The sequence below is a fragment of the Branchiostoma belcheri genome, unplaced genomic scaffold (assembly GCF_001625305.1).
Source record: "Branchiostoma belcheri isolate BF01 breed outbred unplaced genomic scaffold, Haploidv18h27 scaffold1, whole genome shotgun sequence".
Taxonomy (NCBI): domain Eukaryota; kingdom Metazoa; phylum Chordata; class Leptocardii; order Amphioxiformes; family Branchiostomatidae; genus Branchiostoma; species Branchiostoma belcheri.
In genome coordinates, this window is record NW_017802379.1 from 4,459,745 (window position 1) to 4,468,963 (window position 9,219).

A 9,219-nucleotide genomic window follows, 5' to 3' on the forward strand; every position below is an offset into this window, starting at 1 on the left:
TTGATTCNCTACAGATGTGCGGCACGGACAATGCTGCCCCCGCGCTTCGGTCAAAAGTTCACCCTGTTCTGATGCAATACACACTCCGACCCGTGCGCTCTCAAAGTAACCACGACATCCGTTTCCCTGTTACTGTTGATTACTTTAGATAAAATAAAATAAAATAAAACATAACATCCTGTTCAGTTTATTTCTAGATCTCTTGCTGTGTTTAACTCCTAGCCTGTGTTACACAAGAGGTTAATGACCCCCACCCACTTCGGGGCGGCCGGCCGCCAGGAGCGCGATTAGTCAGGCTATGTTATTTCCATGCTGTAATCTCCAAGCAGATCTTTCGGTTGGGTGGCAAAAGACAGTATCCATTGGCCATCCTGTATCCATTGGCCGTCCTGTATCCATTAGCCAACCAAAGCTAATGGACACTCCTCTGGCTTGCCACCGAAAAATCTGCTTGGAGATTACCATGCTGCACAGGCCTAAGGTTTGTGCACACGCACGTGCCAAAGTAGTGGGTGCAATTCTGATGCATTCCGCCAGGGGGCGCAGCTGCTTGGAAGTCTTGCTGTTCGTGAGGCTGTGGATGGGGGGAGTTCAGTAGCCTGACGTCCTAGACAGGCAAGGTAGACTGGTAAGGTAGCCTGGTAAGGTAGACAGCCCAGGTTTTTCCGTAAACCCGACTTCCAGGAAGTATTCTGGGTTTTCAAGTTCACCCCATTTCCTTACCTGACCTTTTGACCTGTCAAAATCATCCCCCTTGCCCCCTTGACACGTAAATTAAGACAAGCCCATAAATTAAGCCACCCAAAACAATACTTCCAAACCTGAAAGAAAATAGTCTAGTAAGAGTACACTTACCATTGATTATTCTGGTGACTCGCCAAAGACGTAGGACGACCAGAAGGCCAATTCCGTCGAAGGCATCTTCGTGGTTAGCGTACGCGACGTCAAAGCAGAACGAAATGATGACAACCACAGCATCAAACAGCTCCATCTTGTGCTTGAGGTAGTCCTTCTGGTAAGCGTAGACCTTAAACATGATCTCAATCAGGAAGATGGTGAGGATGGCGATACTCATGTAATGAAGGATCTCTGGAGCCGGATGGTCACATTCTGCCTCTTTCTCTGCTTCTTCTGCTGGAGTCATGGCTGAGAAATATAAAAAAAGACATCCAGGCATTGACAATGATAAACTTTTGAAGTAGTTTTATTTCACAGAAGGTGGAAAATGAAGATTCTGACTGCATTTTACAGTTGAAACAATTCTGTACTACTGTAGTCACATAAAGAAGACATATTTGCAGTGTCATGAACTCAGTGAGTGAGTGTTACTGACTTCTATAGTATCCAGTTCAAAGAAGCAAGCTACTTATTAGAAGGCAAGCAAACATAACCCAGAATATAGTCAGTAGTCAAGCTACATATAACTAAAGCAGGTGGGTTCAACTCACTGGCCGTTGTTCCTGCACTCTCACATTCTGCCCTCACCGCCTCCTCACACAGCTTGATCCCGCCGAGGTCGATCAGCAGCTCAAACACGACCAAGATACAGTCCACGATCACCAGGATCACCACGGCAACCTGGAACTCCGTGGAGTGCAGCACGTGCAAGAGTTTCTCACGGAAGGTCTTGGGTTCGGCGTTACCCGACGAGCTTGTGGCGTCTGACGACGTAATGACACTGCTGCTGTCATCATTTTGGAACAGCTCAAACTTGAAGGCGTTCTTCAACTTGTCCATGATGACAGAGGCACTCTCTCAATGCTAATAGCTGTCAGGAAAAGGACAGTTAACATTTTCACACATATAGTACATTATCAACAGAACTAAAAACTTAGCTAAAATTTGTTATCCAGTGTTTTGCCAAACGGATGGAACTATTCACAGATGTTCTAATTACTAATTCAGGTATAAGCACCAAATCGGGTACTTGAGAAATTATATATTTCCCATGACCAGTTGGGAGATCTGTTAACAACAAAGCACAAATTAATAAAAAGGTCTCTTTGCACAAATCAATGCCCCTGGTTGAAATTGAGCTGTATTTCTGAGAGAAAGGGTACACGAACTCATCGTGGTCAATTACAAAGCTGTAAGTTATTGTAACTATGCGTTTTCGACTTTAAACTTTGGTTGACTTCGTTTGTCAACAATGTCACTAACACTAACTCTTTTCGATACCCCATTCACGAGTTGCACATTCCCAGGATCCTTTGCGCCCAGGGTAGGTCACGTGGGCGTCAGGGTAGGGAAAGGTCTCGGTAAACTCGTGAATGTATACCTGCTAACACACAAGGGGAAGTTGCTTTCATCACTTTACTAAAGCATAATTACCGACATAATGTTGTCATAACAGCAAGATTTATCTGTGTAAGTATATTTTCTAGACGTGGATGATACCTTACGGTTCAATGTGGACCCAAAACAACTGATTACAAACCTTGAAAGTTGCTACGTTTTGACCTGTCTCTCTGTAACTTTCATGGCAGGATCCGCCTACTTAACCTTTACCCTTTGGGGATAGACCGTTATATACCATAGCAGTAGTGGTAATTTCTGGTGTGTAGAATGCAGTTTTGGGCGTCAAGTTAAAGGTAAATTAAGAAAGTTTGAAGTACCACATGAAGGGAATGAAGTTGTTCAAATGTATCCCTTTGTTTTGTCTGTTGAGTATCTAAATTTGTATTGACCCATACCTAAAACTATGGATGGTTTATCCCTTTTCCCATCATTCATTTGGCTTCAAAATGGCGTCGAAAGAGAAGAAAGAAGTGGTTATCCCCAAAACTCCGGCCGATCTGCAACGGATGAAGCTGGAAAAGTTGATGAAAAATCCGGTAAGTTGTGGATAGGACACTGAAGCATACTTTTGCCAAATATAAAGTTAGTCAGTCGTCTGTGTTGTCTAACAATCAATTGTGTTTGGCTTGTGAAGAGGAGGGGGCATCATCATAAAATTTTGCTTCTTCAATGGCTATTTGAAAATAGATCATTCGCTTCAAACCTTTGTCGTATTTTGTGTTTTCCTTATGAACTCAACATATAATTTTTCTCTGTTCAGGACAAACTGGCTCCCATTCCAGACGGCCCCGAAGGGACCAGAAAACCTCCGACTGCGCCAGAATTCGTCAGGGATGTTATGGGTAAGAACGACATCATGTGGTTAAACAGTGAACTGCAGTCCGTTACACAGACAACGTGACAAGGCTAGACTCCGGGCTAGGTTTCAAGTTCCCATTTAATAATATGTGTAGTGAGTGTTTGTCTATACAGCAAGTAATTCTGTGCTTCAAGATTCTTTCTTTAAATTATACATATACATGACATGAACATATACATGACATGAACTGCAAGTTAGAGCATCAAATGAAGAAGTCACAGGGTATAACATAAAAGAAATAGATTGTAACTACAGTAGATGTGATCCTTTCCATGTAGGCTCCAGTGCAGGTGCAGGGAGTGGAGAGTTCCATGTGTACAGAGGATATCGACGGCGGGAGTTGTTCAGACAGAAACATCTGGATGAACAAGCCAAGAAGGTGAGCTCATGGCTGTTTATTACCCAGAAAGGCGTGTAAAACATTTCCTACTTATGACAGCTTGTCACTTACGAGGAATTGCCATGACAGTACAGGCAGCAGATGATAGGCAAAAAGTGGATGGTACGGGTAGTTGGGGGATTTGCCTATCAATTATTTGTATAACAGTTAGATATGCATACCACTACATTGTAAACAGAAACACTGACGACTTATACTACATTCTGCTTCTCTATATCACTCAATATATTAAAGATAGTAATGTGAATTTGGCAGAGAATTGCAGAAGAAACATGAAGACATAGTGCTACTCAGTATTCTTTATATACTGCTACTTACAAACATTTTCCAATATCTATACCCATTCCTACATTTGCTGATTGAATATTTGATCCTTTACCTTGCAGGAGAGTCAAAAGGATGAGTTTGAGAAGATACTAGATGCCAACAGACAGGCAGCAGAGGAAAGGACAGCCAAAAAGAGAGCAAAAAGGTTTGTAAAATGGCTAGCCACTGAGTAGTTAAGCTAGCAGACATGAGAGGTTTGATTCCTGGGCAGTGGCATTCCTGGCTAGATGTCCTGTCCTTGGGAAAGGCACTTTACATGAAATGGGTTGGTGATGGAAGGAAAGGAATGGTCTCTGCCTTTCAATACCATGCCCTAGACACAGTAGATTAACAACCTATTGCACCTACATCTTCATAAATGCCCTGGAATTATCTTCTTTTAGCAAAATAGATCAGTTACTTTGTAATTTGTGATTTTATTTTATTGATTGAATTAGAACAAGAAATCTGCTGTCTTACACAGGTGACAGCATTGTTGATGTACATGTTGCATTAGTATTTTTACAAGATTGATGTGATTTTCATTTGCAGACAGAAAAAGAAGATGAAGAAGAAAATGAAGAAACAGGAAGTTAAGACAGAAAAGGAGGAGGAACAGAAAGGTAAAATCATGACTTCCAATGTCCCTGCCCCTTTCATACTTGTACTGAAAGTGATTGTATCTAAGTAACCTTTCACTTTTGCTTGTCTGATCTCACCTACTTCTCATTGTTTACAGAAGAGAGTGAGGAGAGTGAAGAAGATGAACCGGAGGAAGAACAACAGGACCAAGTAAAAGATGACGATGCAGAAGAGAACTGTTTTGTGATTGGTGGAAGATGACTAACAACATGAGACTCTAGGAGGAAGAAAACTGTGTCCAAAACAATTTTATTTAGGACTAGTGTTTTATGCGTACATGTATCACCTATTGTCGAGAAATCATAAATGTACAAGGAATCTAGCTACATTGTGAGTTTTGTAAATATTCTACCTATGTCTCTATATCTACCCAAAAAAAGTTGCATGCGAATTTGAAATTCACTATTGTTTATTCAGGCTACAGACATACAGACTTTTTGTACAATTTGATGTTTTTTACTTGAAAAGGACTCTCATTAAAATGCATTACTATTGTTTGTATCGACTCAGACTAATCTATTGGGACGTGACATGTATATTCAAGCAACCCTAATATTATGTATCATGCATGTGGACATTATATCCGGTAACAAGACGTACATGTAAGGTCTAGTACGTATTGCAGCAAAGGTGAAATCTGTAACCACGATGGAGCAAAACGTGGCAATGCTGTACTTCCTACTTCTGGTCTCCAATCACCTGATTCTCGTGTCGGCAACAGCTTTACGGTGCCCTGACAGCTGTCACTCCTACCAAGTTGGAGTCAAGGGAAGAGAGCAAGTCGTCTGTCGCTGCCCTGGTGAAAACTGGGTGGGGTCTCCCTGCAGCTGGATTGGATACGGAGGAACGTACAGCTTCTCCGTGTGTCTCGACGCCATACCAACCGGCTTTGTCAAAGCCACGCAATCAATCTCCATACAGCATCTCCGTTCTCCTACCATTTTGGAGCGGTCTTTCCCCAACAACACAGAAGTGCAGCAGCTTCAAATCAGCAAGTCCAACATTTCCACGGTACAGCCAGGGGCTTTCCAAGGTCTGCCACTGTTGGAAAAACTTTACCTTAACGACAACCGCATCTCCAGTCTTGGTATGTTGACAAATATATTCATTTTTGGCTCAAGATATTTTAAACGAAAGTCAGGTGGACTACAATCCAGTATGAAGAGAGATTGGAAATGTGCACATGGACCTTTTTCTACAACTGATCTTTTTCTACAATTGATCTTTTTAGGACAGCTAGGCCAAGAGTATTACATACATGCAACAAGAAACAATCCAAAAAGTTCTTTGTTTGAGTAAGACATAAGGCCGCCTAGTATTGTCTTAATGTTTTGTCTGTGTGGTGTAATGGATAAAGCATCCGACTGTCAAGCAAGGGGACCCAGGTTCAATCCCCAGGGTTGGACCTAGACATGTCCGGACATGCACCCAGACATTGTGCCCTTGCGAAAGGCACGTAACACATATTTTCCCCCTCAGTTAGAGGGATCCTGGGCCCTACTAGGGTTGGCGTTAGAAAGGGCATCCAGCCAGTAAAAAATCTTGCTTCAAAAAAGACTTGCACTTGATGCAAGCACGTCTAACCCCCAGTTAAAAAGGGTGAAAATGACTTTGACATTGGATTTTAAAAAAATATTGAAGATTACAGAAGAACATACTTCTGGACCTGTACCACAACCTGACTGTACTGGTACTGATACCTGATATTACATTTAGGTACACAGCTCTACAAATTATATAAAAGTTGGCATGGGGGGTAGATTGTGTTCATGAACATGCTTATAGTACTCTTCCTTTTTTTTCACTGATTTTGACACCAAGTCTTAAAATGGTTTATTTTGCAATTTTGTAATATTAATCCACAGTAACCTTCATGTAAAATGTCTGATGTTATGAACTATTGAACTATGGTAGATTCAATATCGTTTGTTGCAATCTCGATAATCTATACTTCTAAAAAAATCCCTGCACATATTGACAGTAGTATGTTTTGTCATCCTCAGAACCTGATACCTTCCTTGGGCTTGAGAAGGTGAAAAACCTGTACCTTCAAAGGAACGCCATTTCCGTTATATCCCAGTATACATTCCGCGGCCTACCTCTCCTTGCCAGGTTGATTTTAGACAATAACCGCCTGCGTTCTGTGCCTGTTGATGCACTCCTGCCACTTACATCACTGAAGCTTGCACACCTTCAAAACAACTACATCACCACCATCGACAAGCAAGTCCTGTGTCTGAGTCAAAACCAGGGCTTACATCTCATGCTAGCAGACAACCAGCTGAAATGTGATGAGGATCTCACCTGGTTCATCTGTAACCTACCAGACATGGACCGTATTATTCGTCCTGACTTACTGACGTGTGCATCACCTGCCAACCTGAGCGGAATTCTGCTTGCCACCGTGAGGAAGGACATCATCAGTCCAACCAGCACGGACAGGTCACCACAGGGGATCAAGCTGGGGAGATGTGATGAAACGTCCACCACAGCAGATGCACATACCCACCACACCAGTCTGTACAACTATACCAGTCTGCACAACCACACCATTCCCACAGAGATGCCTACCACATGCCAGGATCGCAGTATACCACAGGGACTGACATTGCCACTCTTCTAGTCGAGACAAGCATCACTGAGGAAGACGACAGCCACCATGACGTCAATGCCATCATCACCGCTGTTGTTGTGCCCATCCTCCTTCTGACGGCATGCGGGGTTGTCCTCTACTTGTGTGACCGCTGTCACGGCACAGGTCTGGTCTTTCACAATGCCCCTGCTGAAACAGATGGAAATTCGGCCAGATTGGGAACATCAGGCAGAGACTCAGTCACAGGCAGACGACCAACCCCTGGCCAGGACCAGACATCAGAGGGGAACGATGACATTGAGCCGTACGCTGTGTCATACATGGATGTGTCGGGGAAGGGTAAAAATGGCAAGCTTGCACCGTATGCAACAACTTCCTTTGCAAACATCCAGCCAATGGAAACAGACAATGATGACATCCAGCCAATTGAAGACAAAGATGACATTGAGCCTTACGCTGTGTCATACATGGATGTGTCGGGGAAGGGTAAAAATGGCAAGCTTGCACCGTACGCAACAACCTCCTTTGCTAACATCCAGCCAAGAGAAGACAATAATGACATTGAGCCATACGCTGTGTCATACATGGATGTGTCAGGGAAGAGGAAAAATGGCAAGCTTGCACCGTATGCAACAACATTTATCAACGAAGACCCAGAACCACAGCTGCAGCCATATTCAGTGACCCACGATGAAGACCCAGGGCCACAGCTTCAGCCATATTCAGCGACCCACGATGAAGACCCAGGGCCACAGCTTCAGCCATATTCAGTGACCCACGATGAAGACCCAGGGCCACAGCTTCAGCCATATTCAGTGACCCAAGATGAAGACCCAGGGCCACAGCTTCAGCCATATGCAGTGACCCACGATGAAGACCCAGAGCCACAGCTTCAGCCATATTCAGTGACCAATGATGAAGACCCAGGGCCACAGCTTCAGCCATATTCAGTGACCCACGATGAAGACCCAGGGCCACAGCTCCAGCCATACGCAGTGACCCACGGTGAAGACCTTGCACATACTACAAGAGGCCATACTGGTCCGGTTTACACATCACTGACTAATGTCACTAACCAACAGGCAACAAACATCACACAACCAGTCACCCAATCAAAGAGTCAGTCACTGCCAAAAGAGGCCAACATCAAGCCAAACTATGAGAGAGGCTATCCACCAGTGAGAGATAGCAGGTGTCCTTATGGACTGGGCAAGGGAAAGGAGGTCCCAAGTGTCAGTGGGACACTGTGCAAAAATGGCTCACAGCACACTGGTGCAGAGAACCACAGCAAATCTCACATGCTGTACAACACAGGTCATGGACAGCCTGAGAGTGAGAACAGCACAACTCGTAAGCTGTACAACACCACTGATGGACAGTCTGAAAGTAAGGATAGCACAACTCGTAAGCTGTACAACACAGCTCATGGACAGCCTGAGAGTGAGAACAGCACAACTCGTAAGCTGTACAACACCACTGATGGACAGTCTGAGAGTGAGGACAGCATAACTCGTAAGCTGTACAACACCGCTGATGGACAGTCTGAGGGTGAGGATAGCACAACTCGTAAGCAAGATGGAGAATGAATTCCTTCAACATTTTTTCATCAGTATATACTATATGTATGCCATGTATTCCCCTCAAGGACTGAGAGCTTAGATCAAAGAGACGCAATTTGAAAGAGGAATGATTAATCTCTGCCTGTTTCACTGGAGTGTTAAATATTAAAAGGTTGATCCAAATGCCTTTTCAACTAACATGTACAAGTCAGGTTCTGATTCTGCTAAGAAGTAGTTTTGAGATTTATCAATTTCATTGCATTTCATGGTTCATAATAAAAAAGTATGAGCTGCCAGTTTAAGGTGTACATGTATTATGCTATGCTATGCCAGAAGTTGTAATGGTTCGAGCCCATATGTTACTGTTCTTACAAGTTTAGGCAGAATTTCTCATTTATTCAGTGCGGATGTTGTTACTTTATATTGATACGCATTTAGGTCAGATAGCCTGTACTACCGGGTATATGTGTATTTAGATCAGCCACATTGAAAGTTGTGCTATGTTGCAATTTTGGCTGAAAAAATGTTTTTAAAAAATGTCAAAATGATTCTCCAAACATGC

General features: G+C 43.3%; 3 protein-coding genes across 5 annotated transcripts in view; 2 read left to right on the forward strand and 1 right to left on the reverse strand.

Annotated features, from left to right (window-relative positions):
* The window catches only part of LOC109464640 (voltage-gated hydrogen channel 1-like), a 7,908-nt gene extending 5,395 nt beyond the window's left edge, over positions 1 to 2,513 (reverse strand). For both annotated transcript variants that reach the window (XR_002139895.1, XM_019761657.1), the window contains exons 1-3: positions 2,438 to 2,513; positions 1,449 to 1,768; positions 856 to 1,146 (exon numbers count right to left, since the gene is read on the reverse strand). Coding sequence is in view for 1 of the 2 variants with exons in the window: in XM_019761657.1 (XP_019617216.1) it covers positions 856 to 1,146; positions 1,449 to 1,737 (580 nt within the window). In the remaining variant the exon portion in view is untranslated. The remainder of the gene's footprint in view (positions 1 to 855; positions 1,147 to 1,448; positions 1,769 to 2,437) is intronic.
* A 207-nt stretch (positions 2,514 to 2,720) lies between these two features.
* Positions 2,721 to 5,002, forward strand: LOC109464662 (PRKR-interacting protein 1 homolog). 2 transcript variants are annotated; one of them, XM_019761702.1, is made up of 6 exons: positions 2,721 to 2,834; positions 3,059 to 3,140; positions 3,436 to 3,536; positions 3,944 to 4,029; positions 4,416 to 4,486; positions 4,600 to 5,002. In XM_019761702.1, exons 1-6 carry the CDS (start codon positions 2,745 to 2,747, stop codon positions 4,704 to 4,706), a joined length of 537 nt encoding a protein of 178 aa, XP_019617261.1. In that variant the 5' UTR covers positions 2,721 to 2,744; the 3' UTR covers positions 4,707 to 5,002. The 2 variants fall into 2 exon arrangements, with proteins under 2 accessions (XP_019617261.1, XP_019617270.1); XM_019761711.1 differs by having other exon boundaries at positions 4,603 to 5,002.
* Positions 5,003 to 5,091: 89 nt separating this feature from the next.
* Positions 5,092 to 9,206, forward strand: LOC109464597. Its single transcript, XM_019761607.1, is given in 3 exon segments — positions 5,092 to 5,592; positions 6,509 to 7,069; positions 7,072 to 9,206. Coding segments are annotated over 3 exon segments (2,613 nt in total). The 5' UTR covers positions 5,092 to 5,153; the 3' UTR covers positions 8,685 to 9,206.
* The last annotated feature ends 13 nt before the right edge of the window (positions 9,207 to 9,219 follow it).

What these genes read in the sequence shown, in the direction of transcription:
- LOC109464662 (XM_019761702.1), top strand. Translation starts at nt 2,745, where the DNA reads ATGGCGTCGAAAGAGAAGAAAGAAGTGGTTATCCCCAAAACTCCGGCC. An exon ending in TGGATGAACAAGCCAAGAAG is followed by an intron (nt 3,537 to 3,943) that starts GTGAGCTCATGG and finishes TTTACCTTGCAG; the next exon opens with GAGAGTCAAAAGGATGAGTT. An exon ending in GCCAAAAAGAGAGCAAAAAG is followed by an intron (nt 4,030 to 4,415) that starts GTTTGTAAAATG and finishes TTTCATTTGCAG; the next exon opens with ACAGAAAAAGAAGATGAAGA.